This window comes from Acanthaster planci, linkage group LG01 (genome assembly GCF_054643075.1).
Source record: "Acanthaster planci isolate LZ-2023a linkage group LG01, COTS_SCS, whole genome shotgun sequence".
Classification (NCBI taxonomy): Eukaryota; Metazoa; Echinodermata; class Asteroidea; order Valvatida; family Acanthasteridae; genus Acanthaster; species Acanthaster planci.
This window is the reverse complement of record NC_141777.1, coordinates 19367729-19386782: the sequence shown is the minus strand read 5'-3', so window position 1 is coordinate 19386782 and position 19054 is coordinate 19367729. Positions and strand designations below refer to the sequence as shown.

General features: G+C 44.7%; 1 protein-coding gene across 2 annotated transcripts in view; it reads right to left on the bottom strand.

Moving 5' to 3' along the window:
• The window catches only part of LOC110988364 (uncharacterized), a 28887-nt gene extending 15096 nt beyond the window's left edge, over positions 1-13791 (bottom strand). For both annotated transcript variants that reach the window (XM_087147354.1, XM_022251784.2), the window contains exon 1: positions 12837-13791. In XM_087147354.1, the coding sequence (XP_087003480.1) occupies positions 12837-13281 (445 nt within the window). In that variant the 5' untranslated portion in view covers positions 13282-13791. The remainder of the gene's footprint in view (positions 1-12836) is intronic.
• Positions 13792-19054: the final 5263 nt, after the last annotated feature.

Here is a 19054-nt window from a genome sequence, read left to right as displayed (position 1 = left end):
CATCTTTTCATAATGGAAGTAAAAGAAAAACAGATAGAATGCAATTATTCCAATTCACTTTGGCTTCATGAAGAGAGCAGCTTTTAAGATGAAGAAAGGTGCCGTGAGCTCGACCCTGAACACGGCCGTGCCGAGAATGGGCCCGCGGAGGAGAATTTGGGGCGGCAGACCTATTTCCGGAGAATTTCCTCCCCGTGTTATCAAGTTAAGCCATTCAGACCAGCAGAAAAGGGGGTTACGCCACGGTAAATGCTACCATGTGTTTTGTTATCATTATCTAAGTAACACGCTTTGGACAATGCGTTTCTGGCCTCGCGCTCGGGTTGTTCAAAACAGGGCACGTCAACTGGTGCAGGGAGCCGCCGATTCAATAAAGCAATTGCCAGAAAACGCGCAACATTCGAAAATTACTTCAAATGAATTAGTCAACCTGCTATCTTTTTCACATCGAGTAAGGGATGCTATCTAGAGCAAGGTCCCTCAAACACTCCCCTCATTGAGTCATTTAGAGTTATTTGGTGAAAGTGAAGACTTCCTGATTTTTGTTTTCCCGTGTCTCAAGTTCCCAACCTGACAGTTTGGAAAAGTTGTGGGTGACGTATAGCCGCCTTAATGTAATAAGAACTAGAGAAATCCCTCATGTTTACGAAAATGTAGGATGTTTCCCTCGGTGCGTTGCATTAGAAAAATTCTGATCCTGATATTTTTTTCTGGTCATTTTTCGATAAAAGGCGTCTTTCCATAATGAGCCAGTTCGGTATTCCAACAACGCATGCCCAAAATGAATCGCGTCCAAGGTCATTTGGACGCGCGTGCAAGGTTCTGCCCAATGAGCGCTGCCCTTTGTGTGTTTTGTTCCCAGGTAACCTTTCTTTTTTGAAAGGCTGTGTTCGAAACGGGCTTGTAGAGCTACGGCCAGGTCTATTCTCTGCCCGCCTCCGCGTATATCCAATGAAGAGAAGGCCCAGACCTAACTCTAAACAGACGCACTATTGTGAATCGCGCGTATTAAACGGTTGAAAATGTGGAAAAACGCCTGACTTTGTTAATCTGATTATCAAAATGTTCCGCTGCCCTCTTTCTTATTGCTTCTGGGTAAGATTTCGTGCTATATGTTTTGACTATAAGTCGTGGCGACTGCCTTATACAAGGGTCATGTGAGATTTTGGAGACACTTGGTGGCGGCAAACATAACGGTCAATGATGATCCGAACACATAAGGGAGAGAGTCTTTATTATTCATATTTTGGAAGTCGTCTGCAACTTACTGGAAGGACAGGGACTGTCCGCAGTGTTTTACTTTGAAGGCAGGAAATAGCCAAGGTAACTGGTAGGAAGCTAGCCACAAAATGGGCTAATTTGACCACAATGTTGCATTCGTAGCATGATTACACCATCTGCAGTTTATGAGATTCCAAACATCCTCAAAACAATTTGGCAACAAAATCGAAAAGTGTGCCTGGCCCATTTATAAGGGCAAGTCGTCGTCTCTGAAAGTTTTACTTTTGGGGTATATTCTGCTATCAAAGGTCAACTTTAATCGAATCTTTGGTGCTGCCTTTGAAAATTAATATAAAATGTAAACTTTATATAATATCGTAATCCAGTTGCGATTAGGTCCACCGAAGTACAAATTTCAGCGATGTTACAGCATCAGCAGAACTCTCTCAAACTTTGCCGCAGAATTTTGCAGCTTACTGACTTATCATTGCTGATTCAGGGCCCGCCAGTCAACGATCAAGCTTCACGAACAGATGCACAGTGTTTTAACGAGCTGCGGGAGACAACCAATTCGTAACCAGGGCAACCTATACCCAAAACTTATACCAGGTAGGCCACTTACGGTGCGGTTTGATTCGGTTGTTTCTCTTTGGTTAATTGTTTTGGGGATTTGCGTATTATACATCACCGCGTGTAATTCTTACCCAATTAAACTTACAGAAGAACATTCCCAAACGAACTACGACGCTGGCAAAACTCGCCACTGGCAATGTTGACCGGTGTCCGGCAAGTTCGATCAAGGACCATGGTTGACCATAGTTCGGCTAACTCTTATTGCTTGTCGACGACGGTGGGACTAGTCCAGTCAACTATTCGCAACCAGCCCATCGAGGTTGGTCGCATCGTTGGTTGCCGTAAACCGTTTTAAATAGCACAGTGCAGGAAGGACCAGTTAAAAGAAAAATGCCGAGGAAAACAGTATGTCACTAATCAACGACCATTTTCACTTTCTTTTTTTGCTATTTTGCCCTTCCTGCAGCCACCTTTTCTCCCCTTTTCCTAGAGAGCTGACAACGGTTGACTAGGGTTGTTCGGACTTCAACTTCACTGCACACGCGCTAGGTGCATAACGAACCAACCATACAGGTAGTGGTCCTTAATCAAACTAGGCCACGGTCATAGGCGATGGATGAAACAATTCAAAGCTGCGTAGACGGGGGTTAGTCGAACTGGGGAACATTGTCTAATCTGTTAGCACCAGTCCTTTTTAAAACCTACACTCTCAATCACTACAAAAGACTCGGGCGCTTTCTGCGACACACCAGGAAGACAGGCCTGCTTCTGCGTGTTTAGAAATTAACAGAGGGGTAAAACTTCCAAGATAGTGTTCAGAGATCAAGCAGAAACCTTTTGAAATTACCGAAGGAAGAAATCTCCATCTATAAAAGGGATTTTAATTACAGCTCAAGGCATGACTTGATTGCGGTTATTTATGTCATGACATATCTTTTACTTCTCTTCAATCTTTTCCGCAAATATTAACAAGTGAATGGCAATCAAATCTATTGGTCTCGTCAATCATTTTTTGGGGGAAGCAAACCTGACCAGTCGAGCGGCTAACATATCAGCGTGGTGGTTGATCCACGAAGCACGTAACGAGGCGCGACTATACAACACGGGTGTACCCTCGTCGGCGTTTCTGCTTCGGGCTAACCCAAGCAGAAGCGATACGGTTATGCACATACGCGGGAATGAATTTTTTTTCTCCAGCATATCAATTCCGTCCCATCGACCCGTGAAGACATTTGCACTGTGTGTAGTTAACCGCAACTCACCGAGCCTCAGCCCTCAACACTTGCTCGTTTTCAGCGAGAGGTTAGCATGCGCAACCGCGATGCATCTCCCTAGACCGTTCGGAAGGGGGGGGGCGCTTGGCCTTGTAATGGGTTCGACCTTCGTCCTCAACTGGGCTTTTATTAGCACATTTCTCGCCCAAGAGTAAACCTCTTTGTCACCCGGTCTCGAGACATGTTTCAATCATGTCTTCCCGTGTCTTAGCGTGGACCTCGACTTCCAGACCACATGCTTTATATTTATTTTCTCCCATTCTGGCCATCTCCGTGGAAAAAAATCCTCAAGGACCGCTGATTTCATTTTTGCTTTCACGTCTAGAGCGATTCAGCGAGGAAGCCTGCATTATTTCATAGTTCCGACACTGCTCTCCCCGCCGCCTCTTTCAGCCGTTTATTTCCCCACAAAAGCGGTCGACCTTGCCAGATCTTTACCAAGGTTCCCTTTTCCCCCGTGACGGTCACAGGTCTCTAATTGCTCGTTACAATAATGCAAAGAATGGCTGTTTCCCTAAAATGTCCCACTCGATAATGTGTAATTTGTTCCCCTTAAATTCTCGCAAAACTGCTAACTTGATAACGTCGACCCGAGCACTCAGGCTATTCACCACCCGTTACTCTTCCCCAAATGGCCGAGGAAGGCATTTTTTGGTTCTTTTTGTTTCAGAGACGGACCACTTGGCGTCTACTTCTACGCAGTGCTTTAGAAGGGAAATGCATTAAACATCTCTAATTGCAAACGACAAAAGGCCCAAAACACAAAGGCCACCTGCAGTTCCATTATTGAAACCCTGACGTGACGGACGAGACAACATCCAATACCTATCGTGCCCAACTGCTCATTACGACGCCCGTTATCTTACAAGCATCCTGATTGGTCAGAAGTTTGGCTTGAACAGCCAAGTCACGGGGAGAGGGTCAGTCAACGTCTTTTGTGATCTTTGCCATATTAACGAGTAGGCGCATTTTTGTCCAACAAACGAATTAGCTTTTTCCCCAGTTGACGTCAGTATGTTGTTAGTCTGCAAAACAGGCGTTTGATTATGGTTGCAGACATGGTGATAAGTGTATATCTGATAATGCATCAATATCCTAACTAAGCCACACCGATTTTTGTTGACGAGATTGTCCAATCAGCACACCCGTCTCATTTTCTACCAAAGGCTCTCTGAATGGTTGAATTTTTTGCACATAATCATAGATATTATTGTTATCTGCTAAGAGCTGACACTTGGATACACGCAGCAAAACAAGTGCAATCTCAGTGAAGCGTAATATGTAATGCACCCACATCTTGGCACATGTGCCTAATTTAAGAGGGAGCCTTTTAAGAACTTTGACAAGGATATTCCATCGCTGGGCTTTGAGACCAATAACCACTCTCGGACCAATGATATAGTACACTTGGCTAATAGAAGTCTCACGTTCCTTGCCCTGGGCCCTGTAACAGGCTAATCCCATGTGTGATGTTGTTATGCTCCTGATTAAGATGTGTCGATCACACCAACCCCATCACTTAGTGTCCCTACGCTCCAGTGAAAAAATAAGATCTCGCCAGTTTAAAAAAAAATACGGAGAGAGAATGAGAAAGAGGAAGACAGGGTGGTACAACAAGCGTTGGATATGGTTTCCCGCGCGCGCGAAAACAAACATCTGCGGGCTTGGCTAATTCGATCAAGTTAGGAAATCAATAACCTTGTTCACAAGCAAGAACGGTGTAAGAAACGGCCAGTAAACTAGCCTTTTTAGTTCTAGCAAGTTGACCTGTGAAATTGAATTTACCGGGGTTTTCTCGCGCGCGCTGGCTCCACGGAAATTGTCTAACGGGATCTGCGCGCAATCAACGTAATTGAATTTTTGGCGCGCTCGCACACATCCCGCGAGTTCCGCGCGAGTTTCTCCGGCTGGCCCCCCCTCCTCCAAACAGAGTCATAATTAAACTAATCTCAATATTACCGCCGGCTGGGAAAATTTGATTTTGTGGGCGGGCAAGGATGTGTAATAATTGGTAAGTGAAAGTGGCCCTCCTGATCGGGTGTCTGGGCCCTTTGGATTGGGGACACTTGGACGATTAATCGAGTCAACACGTTGAAGGAGATTGCCGGGTGTGTACTGCTCGAAAACTGGGAACAGTGGGATTACTTGGACAAACCTTGTCGCGTCACACACAACCCAACTACAACTCTCATTAAGAGCACTAACTTGATTAGTATTACATGGATCAATGGTTCACACCCACTCCGGCTCTGTGACCAATCTTCCTTGATAAGCCAGCGGGGGAAAAGGGTGAGCCGCCTCTAATCAGTTATTGTTCCGGAAAAAAGGGGTTTATAAACATGTAGGATACATGTACATGTACATGAGTGGAAACGTACCTCCCCGGCGAGCGCCAACACTTGTACAGAGGCGATCGATCAGATAACTGTAGGCGTAGTATCAAGCCGTGCTGTTAATTAATCGTCATCTACCCGTGGACAGTAATGGCGGAACCTAATCAACAGATACTGCCTAATGCATGCTCACTTCACAGCGTATAGGAGGCAGGCGGCCAATCTCGCATTATGGCCACTTGACTCCGGCGAAGGGAGCTAGGTTGCCTTGCGCCTGGTGTTGTGTGCACCGCCGGTGCTGATGATGCGCCGGCCACGATGCTCGGGCCCCCGCCGCGGCCCGTGGTTTGCCCGCCGCGCGCTCCCAGGCAAGACACTTTACGGAATTGAAACATGTAAGCGTAATTTGATTCGCTTCGATCCGCCGCGTTATTGAATTAACACGGCGTGAAAGGCTCCTGAATAACTGGCGAACCAATCGGCGCGAAATTAATTCCAAATCCGATCGTGTGCCAGCACGCAAGTCGCGATTCTAATCCATGTTAGGACAGGGATTTCGCCGGCCAGTGTGTACGCGGGGAAATTACTGACAACGAAGGGCACCATAGTGCACTCGGAAGTCACTCTGGTACATGCGCAAAAGCCCAATTCTCCACAGAGTTCTCCTTCCTTTACGTTCACGCCTGAGATAACCCGGTGGTGCCTCCGTCCACCAGCCACCTCTAACTGCCTCCATCTTGGAATCGATATCTGCTCATATTAAGGCGCGGATTTCCCTTGTAGTTTTTGCGTGGACCATAACTTAATAAGGTAATCACACGCAACAACTCCCTTCCCGCCCGAAGCTGTGAACGGGATAGATTGACTCGCGCTCCCGTGACCCGTTCCCCCCCCCCGAAACACTCCCGCAGACGACACGGCCCATAAGGCCCGAGAGAATGTTGAAAAGACTGCTCATAAAAACGCAAACATGACTCACTTTTTTTTTCTCTCTGCTGCATATACATCCGCCCCCCGTAGGTGAATGATTTTAACCTCCTTGCTCGCCGAGCGATGCTATTGAGTTTCGTCGCCGGCGAAGTTGACTGCGGCGTGTGTATCAGTTGCCCTGTTGAAGTTTGGGGGGTTTCGTGCCATTGCGGCAGGGCAACAGCAACGGAAGGACGGGTAAAAGTGGCATGATTTGGCTGATTGACACACCCAGCGTCTTAAGCATGACCTGACCCCAGGCGAGTAAGGATCATACAACGCATGAACCTCGCCGTTATAACTTACATTTATCTGAATTAACTTCGTGACAATTCTCAGTCAAGCAAAAATTGAACGTCACTGAAATTTTCGAGCTGTTGTTTTTTCACTGTGAAATCTAGACATCTCAAAGAGCATGCCGTAATCTACATTAATTTTGTCCATGCAAGTATCAAAATTTACTCTCAAGGTAAACGGTAAGCATTTTGAAGCGGGAGGTCTTTCGTTACCAATCCAATAACATCTTTCAAATTGGCAAAACGATTTCAACCAAACAATGTACAGTCTGCGTGACATCACCTACATTTGGGTTTATCTCGATTGCACAGTGAGCGAAACAGACCAAAATACAGAAAATGGTCCTCGTCCCGCTTCAGTCTGTGTAGTCCAAACGAGTGAATCAGTCATCATTCTAATGACACTAAATTGGCATCACCATAAATAGATCGCCGGTCTTCGTATACTGGTAAAAGAAAGAAAACCGGGAGGTTAACCCTAACAGTCCTCAGTCCTTCATCTGTTGGAGGACTGAGGACTGTTAGGGTTAATAATAATATATATTATAGCATACACCTCGATCTACTTGCTTCTTTATTATAAGCTATTCGATATGACCTCAGAGTATAAACTCTAAAACTTTTTTGACCAGTATTTTGCCCAGATTTGGTCTAGTTAAAATCAGTTAAAATCACTGGTCAGTTGCTGTCAATTGCTGTGTAGCTAGCCAAGTAGCTTTCTTAACTAAATGGTAAATTGTTGGTTAGAGCACAATAATTTACCCTGACGTTAAGTACCGTATTTCCATCCGTTTGTTGACTACATGCTCATGCCATCTTGCTGATTTGCTTCTGTTTCATAGAGTTGTCCCCTACAGATATCCAAGACGCGTATTAAATAATATACAATAATCTCACGCAAAGGTGACTGTTTGGCACTGGAATATTAATGATAACACCCATAACAAGAAGACTGAACACTGACAACACGGATAGCTCCCCATTATCGCGTTCTGTTTTGACAAAGTCGTCTCATTAGCCTCTTGTTACCAGCAGTTTTCAGCTTCATCCGGCAGACCATAATGGCGCCACTATATAGACAGATAATCATTGATCTGAGGAATAACTGTGTAATACAATTTTGTTCTATTTAATGTTGTTATCATCCCGATTTTGCAGTTAGGAGCTGTTTCAACATCCCATGCAGTTTTGAAATGATAATCCATTTTGGCCGATCTTTTTTTTCTCTCTCTTCTGTTCTTCAGTTTGTTGCATTTTGCCACTCATTCTGTATGGAGCTGGCTGCGCTACAGAAAAGCTAGGGTGTCTCAGGGCATTAGCCCGACTCATTACAGAAAATTAATCACCTGTGATCGGCCAACCTTGCGCAGCATCTGAAGTCAGCCACCGATTCGTTGTTTGTTATTACACTGCTGAAGAGTTATAGCATATTTTCTGGAAAATGTGAATTCCACAACTTTCATTGCCCGTAATTATGTACCAGAGCTTTCAGAAGACCTGTTTTTTAACTTTGGATAACTTTGAAGTATGAAAATCAACAGTGAGGGAAGAGGAATTGTCAGCCATCAAAATTTCCTGCTTAAGTCTGGTCTTTGGATACTTGTTCACATTTTTACGGGAAATTAGTTTGAAAGTGAGTAAGGGTTGGATTTGAAAAAAAAATTGAATAAACTGGCAGCACCGTGAAATGAAATAAAGCAGATGGACTCCCGCTGAGGCCTTACATGCTCATAATGGCTAAGCACAAACAAAAGAAAAGAAAACAAAACAAACAATAGGGATTGCACGTTTGTTTCTGTGCTCTATTGTTTCACAACGTGGTATGCACCCATTGCGATCAACATCACCACCTACAGCCCGAATCAATTTGTACCCAAGTCTTGTCAATGTGGACAGCGCCGTGATGACGGTTGTGAAGGGAAATGGTGAAAAATCTCGTATACAGAACGTGAATCCTGTCTTTCCTTGACCATTGTTAGTCATGCATTCCGATATATGCCCTTTTTGTGCTAAATTTATAGCGCAAAATCAAACCACCTCAATAGCGCCCACATTCTGTTTCTCCGACTTCATATGTCACATTGTAGTCTGCACGATCACAGAGCTATTAATGTAGTTCTATTTTTTATAAAACCCGCTTAAAGATAATTGCGACAGAAAATACGAAACGGCCAATTTCTGGGCTCAAATTACAAGCAAGCACCAGACTGCGATCGGTCATACGTCACCCATGTGCGAAATACCGACGGCAATGCATTTGCAAGATTTATCAAAATTCAACAAGCAAGAACAACATAATCTTTCAGAGCGTCAATAGAAAATCGTAAAGAAAAAGAAGAAGAACAGGTCTTGATTGTATGCTTGGCAAACATTATTTCGATTAGGCAAATGGACTTCAAGACTAATCACTGCTGATTGGGGCTAGACTGATCTTTTCTCTTGAGTCGCCGACAGCGAACCTAGAGCGGTTGCGTGTGTCGTCTCGTGTTAATTAGCACAGTTACTTTGCTCATTTGTTTTTACCCGGGCGGCTACCATCGCATTCATCGCGCCAAACTTGTACTTCTAAATCCATTCACACTTTGGTGGAAAGCGTTTGCACTCAAACAACCTAAGTATACCTCACCTTGCAGTAAATGACTTTTAGTTTTGCTGCTCATTATCAAAAGGTGTTTGGACAGCTGGGCCAATCGGTGAAATAGCTTTATTCGATGGTTTGTAATGTCCTTTTGCTCGAAGAAAAAAATCACCAAACCACAGAGCCAAAACCAAAAGAGGCAAACAAAAACAAATGTTTCATGTTTCTCTTACACAATATTTCACGCTCGTTGACGACATTTCAATTATGAACTTCATTTAAATCCTGAAATAATGGATATGTAATGTAATGTAATGTGTAATCATCCCCCGAATGAATATTCATTTGGCCAGTTGCATACTTTGTCCTATACCCCCGCTAATAAAAGGAACTCAACCGTTATATCATGGTTTTGCCATCATTTAACTGTCTATCGCCTTGGCCTTATAGGTTGTGTTATTACTAGCATCTTGCACTGTTGGCGTGATCTGTATGCGTGGCCGTGCACACGGGCAAACAGGATTAGCCGTTTTACTGACACCCCAAAGTGTCAAATCTCACACAGTCGTGTTTGCTCGCAATTAGCTGCAGCGTCGCACCTGAGGGCTCGTGGTCCATTATAACAAGTGCCCTCCTCAACCAACCAACACCCCCATTTCCCCGCCCCCTGAGATATCCAAGCCAAAAAAAAACTTGAGTTTAGGCCTCCCAGTACGTGTATTTTCAATCCCACATTTTCACACGCAATAAATTGTTGTAGCACACTAATGCCATTTCTAGTCATCAAAGACGTGTACAGTTTTTCGTTGTGATGTGTAAGTGCAGGTACATGAAGATTTACTAATACGTAAGTCTTAGATGTCCAGGATTTATAAACAAAGCCAAAAAACCCAACAAATTATCAGGTAATGTCAAAACCTATATGTGGTCATTTGAATCAGTTATCCTTGTATAGGCTAAAGAACTTTTTGTGCGGTATTGAGCGTCAAGCAGTTTCTCAGAGCAATAGGCACGCCAGTCTGCACACAAATTTTCAAATCGGTAACTACCTCTTTGGCGCAAGATCAGGAAAATCCTCAAATGAACAATGCCGTGACACAGGCCCGACATCCCTGGATTTGAGATTTGTATCAATTTATAGTTTAAAGTACACGAGTGTGTTTGATATGCTAATGGTGGCTTAATGATGTCTTCGATTTCAGATGTATTAGGATTGTTAGATGTTGTGTTCAGTCTTTTTAAGACAGGAAATCTTAGCATGAAATAAAGGCGTGGAGCTAGGCTTCTCATGCCAATAGAAAAAAATTCTCCAAATGCTCGGTTTCGACTTTCATATTTTTGCTTCAATGTGAACGAAAAGAAAAATGATCAGAACTATTTAAGATACAGAATATAGGCCTACTTACGAAAGCGGAAAAGGCTCTTGGACTTTTCTCAATGTTTCAAATGTGTCCAATTTCATAGTTGCATGGATCTTTTTGAATCGAGGTTTGGGAGCGATGGGCGCCTCCCGTATATACCGTCATCCTTTCCCCTGATTAAAAACTTTTTTTGAGCAAATACAAACCATCTGTTGGAGGGAATGTGCGGCGGAGATCGTACTTATTGCCTCGATCAGAACCTCACGAGCGTTGTGAGGGTGACTGGCAAATCGCGTGTCCAATTTACTGATTGAAAACTAACCTATTGTTCATTCACTCGTCCACGTGGGGGATGTGGCGCTCATGGGGCCCTGGGACAGGCGGACGATGACTTGCGCACTTTAATTAAACATTTTGGCCCCGTTTATCTGCATACCTATTCACGCAAAATCGACGCCCCCCCCAAAAAAAACCCTGAAAAACATGCAGCGATGTCAACAAGGAGGGTAACAATGGGCGATATTGTCTGAGTGAGAGTTGTATTTTCCTCCAAAGGAGAACTTTGAATGATTCTTACATCCAAGTTCCTGTTGACGCAGCGAGATCTCCGGACGAATCACTGTACGGTTATTGTCGGCCGCTCTTCGGGGGGTACACGGCGCGGTAAGGCTACTGTAAATTAGCACCCAATTGAAGATTGATAGAAACATGTCCCCCAATTGTACACGGGATTTTTTTCCCCTTTCTTCTGCCTCTTCTTCCAAGCTGGGACACGACACCCGGTGTCACCGCAATAAAAGAACCAGACAAGGAATCGGAAATGTTGATAGGGGATATCGGCGGATGTAACGGGGGTGTGGAGGCGGGTGGGCCTTTCCGTGGGACACAAAGGCGCGCAGTGTGGGGCGCATTGCGTCGCACTGTCCGTTGCTCCATTCGTGAGGTGACTGACGTGTCCACTTCAATCAAGTTCCATTTGTTGATGACACAGCTCTCGCAAAAAAAAAGACACTCAGGAGTGAAAATAACACTCTGTCAGACTCCTTGAGGGTAGGGTTAGTAAGCAAAATTTTGATAAATAATTATTGCACAAAGGATAAAAAAACTGTGTACGGCGAAGGTAAACGATAAAGTCACTGTAGAATCACCACGGAGCTTAACGACACTAACAAAAGCTCTCAAAAACACCTTCATCTCTTTGAGAGTTTCATCTCCAACAAGGAATGCAGTTATGTTTCTTACAAACATGACAAATACAAGAATCTCTTTGGTATGTAAAATATAACACGCTTCAATAATAAATGATTTCTGGGAAACAAGAAAATTACAACAAGATCCAGAGCACCACCAGCAGATTACGAATAATTATGCCACGAAGGAACGTTGAGGAATGAAACACCATTTGCCCAAACATTCAAAAACTGCGCCGAATTTTGTTACGTGACTTTGTTTTCTTGTATGTTTTGAGAAGTTGAAGAAGAATATTTCCGTCGATTGATTAGATTGGTTTCCTTCACGATTCTTTATTTTGAAGCAATAATGGTTACTTTGTTTATACCAATGATGTGAAGAGGTCGGAGTAACGTCGATCCACCGCATGGCTTATCTACAAGTTTCCAGCACCGTGAGTGGAAAATATTAAGAGAAGTCGAACTTCCTACAGTTCATTTCTCAGAAATTTGCCGGTTGGGTTTGCCTTGTAGTGGCATTCATTTTTGCTCATACTTTTAGGACAAGTTACATTTCACCTCAAGTGTCCCAACATTTGATAGGACCTGTGAAATTTTCCCCAGAATTTTGTATTTCACGAGAGCTGAAATTTGATTTGCTTGCGGAAGTCCAGGACGTCGAATAGCGCTACACTTTACGATTGGTGCAACAGTACCCGTATATGCAGCTTCACCGGAAAATTTTCATTAATGCATTATTCATTGGCATCATTTATGTCTTGGAGAAATCACAGACTTTGACACCGTTACCTTCGGACACTTAAGTACTTGTGCACGTGGTTCTGTTCAGTATAACTTTATCGCATGGTAAGTCACAACTTCGTCGACAAGGAATAATTGTTTACTTCCGAATTCAAGATCAACAACCCTTTTAAATTAACGCCAACATTTTGTCAATTCTCTCATTGTAGGTATGATATGTACAGGCCTATGATACATACATCATCTTGAGGCATTCTGTCTGTAAGTGTACCTTCAATTTTGGCGCAATTTTTTCCTTACCTGTCATCTGGTGTCGCTCATCACTGCGTGAGGGGGGCGAAAGAGATGGTGGTGGAGGCATGTTTGCTGCAGTCACCAACTGGTTGTGCATAGCCAGTGCCAGAGTCGCTGGCTCGAACATCGGGGGCTTGGCGAAGTACAGGGAGGCCGGATGGAACCCGGGCAGTGCAGCCATGGCGTGCAGATGGTGGGTCCGCATGATGTGGGCGGCCCGGAGAGTGTCGTGGCCCGCCGCCGTCGCCGGGTCGCACACGGTGGTGGGGTCCGTGGCCGCGGGCGCACCGGACCGGCCCAGCCCCAGTAGCTCGTGGATGGCGAACGGGGAGCGCTGGGTCGGCGAGGAAGCCATGTTAGAGGCCACCGACGACGCCACCACGAGGGGTCTGGGTGCCGAAATGTGCCCGTGCAAGTCCCCGTGCCGGATGGTTATTGTCTCACCCGTCATTCCAGAACTCCACGGAGATTTTTCTCTTCAAAGTAGTGGAAGTAATTTCCTATTCAAAAAATATGGTTAGTGGGCTCTTTCAAGAAAACGAACCACCGTCAAGGAATTCCTAAATATCTTGACTTAGGGCCAACCAGCGATGAAAACGACTGATGAGCTTAACGGTATGATCCAACGTGCCCGAATTTCTACAACTTGCAAGTTGTAGACCGTGTCCAACAGCAAGCACCATTTGGTTCGTATCAAAGCCCCACCACTCTTGCTAGTACACTGTTGGGTCCTTTGGTGAACTTAGCGTGCGCGGCCCCGGTCAGTCGACTTTTCCCCTCTCCTTGCTGATGATGTGTTGCCGCACGGCTTATAAATGTGATGAATTGTGTATCATGGCGTAATCACTTGCCACGCAAGTAATTAGACATTGGTTAATGGCCGACCCTCCTAGTCCTGGCCAATATCATCATAGCGATCATCGTCGTCAACATCATCATTATCATCGTGGTCTTCAGTGCTCACCACGAAAGGCGACACGGAATGCCATCAGTGAGCAGGGACCTGTCAATCACGGTGGGTCACATCACTCCCTCCATAGGGGTCCCCGGCCGCGTCGGTGACGGGGATCGTTGATTGGTTAATTAATTAGAACGACCCGAGTCCCATCTTTAATTATGTATCGTCTTGTTCTCCGCAAACGGGTTATCAGGGTTAGATCCGTCTGTGATTTGGTGCTTTCTCATGAATAATGCAACCTGTCGGGGGGGGGTGTCGGTCGTTTCAGACGTTGGCTTGAAATGCAAAGATTTCTGGCATATCTAGACAGGAATTTAGTGCACTCAAGGAAAGGTCTTGGATCGTCACCCTCTATGGTTATATGGCATTGAAAACGCAATCACCATCACGCTTGTCACCGTAATCGTCACTGTCATCGTCATTCTAGTCATCGTTGTTATCACATTGATAATGGCATAAACTGATGTATGATGGGAGTGCAGGCGTCGTGGTCCGTGCCATTGTTCCAACCACCAGCATACCTCTATCTCCTGAAGTCTTCAAACTGTATGTATCAATTTATCCTTTTCCCCAAAGCCTTTAAAATGACCACTCCCACCCCAGTGGGTCACTACCAAAGACGGGTAACTATTTCATTTGCAGTATGGCACATTATGACAAGTTTAAATCTAAACCGAAACTAGGCCTTTATCACAAGAGTCACGTCCAGGCCTTCAACGTCCAAACATGATCCATGCTGTAGGAAAGAAAATATCGTCATGCAACAGCAGTATAGTGAATGGGTCATCAGTCTGGCCACCAATAAACGTTGGCCGTGACTGTCACCCATATAACTAGCAGCAAATCACAGTTACTCTTGGGCGTATACGATATTCTGGACTTTGCCACAACGACGGCCATTCAGTGTCGCAATTACCCACTCTAGTGGCGGTCATCCGGTCATCTGCGTTGTTCTTCTCGTAGAATTTCATATGCAAATAATCAACATAGGCAATGCTCTTTGAAATGAGAGAAGGCATATTACGTAAGATCTTGGAAGGGGAGGGGGTTGGGAGTGAGGTGATGGAGGTTGGTTACTCTACTCCAGTGGGGCAAAATCGTTCGCCTTTATGAGCGAAGTGGGCCCTCCTTTAGGACTTTCAGGGTTTTGTCTTTGAAGCGAGTGTTCAAAATCAGCTTTTTAATTTGTATGGTGTTAGTTTCAATAATACTCTTAGAATCGTCGTGTGCCGATACAAGAATTCTTATTTGTTATTTGTGAGGCCGTTGCAGGGGGCATTTGTAACGGTACTTGAGAGAATAGTAGGGAAAGGGATTAAGGGGGGGCGATATCAGTTGTTTCTCCGCAGATTTTGAATATGGGAGGGGGAAATGGGATTGTTTTTTTCCCGAAGCGATTGTAGAACTTGTTTCGTAAAAGACTCCTCTCCCTGCATCTTCCACGAAGGTGTTGTAGTTCCGCGGTGTTGAAACTATAATATACTAGAGTCACAAAGTATGGTTTTGCACAGTACACGCCGAAATGGCTTCAAATCGGTTCACGTGTGTAGTCTCAGTTCTATTCGTCTTGTCCTTCTGCAGGACAAATTCACGGTGTTCGTCACCAGAAGGGCTGATCTCAATTCCTGCTGATGCACAATTTCGGCCTGTTGCTTTCACGTCCTAACAGAGAGCGTTCACTTTTCACTTTGTGCACGCTTGAGTTGAAAATGCATTTCGACGAGTGTAGTCTTGTTCTCTTGCTCGAATGAGACAAATCGGAGGCTGAGCGAAGTAGGAAAGAGGGGGAAACTAGGGGAGAAGAACAACATGTACATCAATTTCATATCTCGTTTAACACGCCCGGCAAGGCCTCGGGTTATTACAAGTCCCCTAGCATAATGGCTAATAAATTACCCGGCCGATATGATTGGTAAAAATTAAGTTACCCACTTGCCCCTTGAGTTTGTTCGCCTCGGCCTGGGTGTACAACGGCCACTAGTGTTTAAAAAAAAGGGGGAGTCGGCGCTTTTCTGAAGTCATCACAGCCCTGGATTCCCTCTTTCCCCCCGTGAGGTATTTTGGTCCGCCAAGCGTGTTCCTTATTGCCCCCCAGGCACTGTGTTTCGCGCCACCGCTTCGCTGAATGCTCTTCCCCCGCTCCATCCAGTCTCCTTTCCCCTCAGCTCACCGACAGCGCACTTACCGCACACGCGGGGCCCACATTCCCGTATGAGCTTGTTATCCACGAGGGCCCCCGTGCCCTGGTCTCTTTAAGTGAATTTGGTGCGGTAAATTGGCCCCGCTAGTGATACGGGGAAAGATGCAGTTTTCACCCCGTCTCCTACTACTATATCCGTCGGTGTTCGCCACCGCGAACGCCTTGTCTCCATGACAATTCCTCTGATGCAGCGGTGAGTGGAAATGGATTGATGGTTAAGGTTGGATGAATGGAGCTAGCGAACAACAGCATCAGTTTCCCAGTCTAGAAGTCTCCCCAGCCACCACCCCCCCCCCGTGCGCTTTCCGTCTTCAGCCGCGTTTCGCCGCAGTGATGAGCTGGGCAGTTCTCCGAGCGCCGGAGCATCTCCCATTCATGCCGCTGTCTGCCTCATCACTCCGGTGCCGGCGCATTTAATCACGCTAATGGCCGCTCTGAACCCGTTTGTTGGCCCCGATTGACTCAGAATTACATTTCTATCGGGACAAGGTGGAAGGGGAAAATAGACGGTTCTGCTCCTTGTTCAGCCGTCAGGCTCCCCTCCCCTCCTCTGTCTCTCTCTGTCTCTCTCTCGCACACACCATGGCGGGTTAATCAAGCTAATTCGTTTTTTCATCAGCTCCGAGAGAAAGGCGCGGGCCGGTCTGAATTGGCCCGGTCTGCCGCTGCGCGGGTCTGGGTTTCTCAAGTCGTCCCTGGCCGGGCCAGATTTCACGCTCGGCCACGCCATCAAGTCAAAAGAACTGAATAAAATACCCTGCTGCGGATGCAGAAGACAACACAAAGTGCCCGGGACAAATAGGAGGGTGAAGCACCAACTCAACAGGCGTAGGAACTCGATTCCCACCGAAAATGTTCGATTAAACTAATGAGAGTGCACCGCGGCGTTGCTAGGTAATTACACACGTGATTCGAGAATACAATCACTTTCTGGAAACCTGTCGCCTTGCCCGTCCCTTGCGTTCAACCAACCAAGCCTCAACCTTTGGAAGTGGTATTAAAGGTCGCTGTCTTGACCATATTTCTATTTGCTAATTAGGCAACAGAAAGCTGTGTCTGCTTTGGAAGTGGTATAAAAGGTTGCTGTCTTGACCATATTCCTATTTGCTAATTAGGCAACAGAAAGCTGTATCTGCTACTCATGTTTAAAATCAGCTTCAAACTGAAACAATTTCTCAAGGACAGAAAAACCATGTAGGCTAACAACAGACAGATATGCCAAAAGACAGTAGAGACTGATAAAAAGTTAACAGGGAACACAACGCTGAAAGATAAAGATCAAGTAATATTTTGACTTCCCCGGAATTCGTTTATAAGACGAATTACAAGAACATGGGATGGAATTCTTTGAACGGAGTGCAGTTCTACAGAAGATAAAAATTTGGGTTACTGAAAATTTCATTTTTGAATACTTTATAAACTTTTGCGTATTTCCAACCACAAAAACTATACACAGGGCTATTCATAGCGTAACCTACCTGGAAAGTCGTCATTTTGCAAGCATCCCTCTAATCAGGAATGTGAAACTGGAACTGATTTTCATTATTCGCTTACATTGATCTCGGACCTCTGACAGCTGAAATTTACCACAGGTGTGATTCCCAATCCCCCCAAAACAAATGCTCGCATGCTTAACTCTAGCCGGGCAGTGGCATGGACTTTCATACAGATTCTCCCCATTCAGATCTCCACTGTCCCTCGATAGATTGGGGGGCGGGGGGCTGGCGTGAATTTCTATTGGAAACAAATTTTGTTGAAATGTAAAACAACTATTTTTCATCCCTTTCTGTATCTGATCGACAAGTAACCTCTGAGACATTTAAAATTGTCCATGCTTTTCCTGAAAAAAAACCAAACAAACACAATGAGATATCTGAATCTTTAGTGTCATTTCCGGAAGACACTAAACTATTTTCTGCTCATTGAAAATACATGTGAAAAAAACCTTTGCTCACTAAACTAATTTCATACATTGAAACAACAAGGATTTCAAAAGAAAATGAAATAGACGGGACAGCAAACTCTCCAAACTTCTTGCATTTTTGTGCTGATTAACAGGGGTAACATCGAGGCTTTTTCCTTTACCATAAAATATGTGAGCTTTTCAGAACTACTTCATAACTGGGAGGATGAACATCCAGCCAAAGTAAACCCATTCTGTTTTTAAACTTGGCCTGGATAAAAACCATCTATGAGTGCATCGGATGTGGGGATTCAATTCAAATCGAACACGGTTTTGTTAATGTGGCCGTTTGGAATTCATAGCCTCAGCTGGTGTGCATTGAACACGTCAACGGAGGAAAAAACCTGTAGTTTTTGGTTGACCTGTCTCGGAAATTCAGGCCTTTCTAAAAGAACGGTATATGTCCGATTTTCTGAGAATTAGTGTCAAAAAGACCGTGCGAGGACTTTGGATGAACTGAAAGGATGCACTGCGACGATATGAGGAAAATTGAGTGGGGGATGGTTTCCGCCCCCGGCTCTGTTGAGGTAAATGAAATCAGCTTTTTGCTAATGATGATTCACTTTCAGCACAGAAACCCCAAAGGGCGCCCAGTCCTTTAAAATGTCCTAAAAAGACGGACATGGATCACAAAGTCACGAGGCCCTTCGAAAACGCACATTTACGTCAGGGCACCTTGAGTACATTGAAATGTTTGGCTCAATGGCCGGTGCAAGCTCAATGTAAACGTTCGCATTTTTCATCACATGAACTTGTTCTCGATAACTATTCATTACATGAGAACAGTCATGTCCAAGTTTTATACTATATTGACATCTGTAAAAGTAACAAAGAGACAAAATAAATTTGTTATTTACAAAAGCTATGTTGAGCCATTTAAGCACTTGTCTTGAACACTATCTTGATATCAATAACCAAAACCCTAAACACTTTTAGTAAATTTAAACATTGTTTAAATTTACTAAAAGTGTTTAGGGTTTTGGTGGACGGTGGTCCGCCATCGGACATTGATGTCTAGGGATTAGACATCACCAATAAATACAGCATCTAGACATATTCACAAAGTGATAACAGGATTTTTTTTATTATTAAATACATTTTGA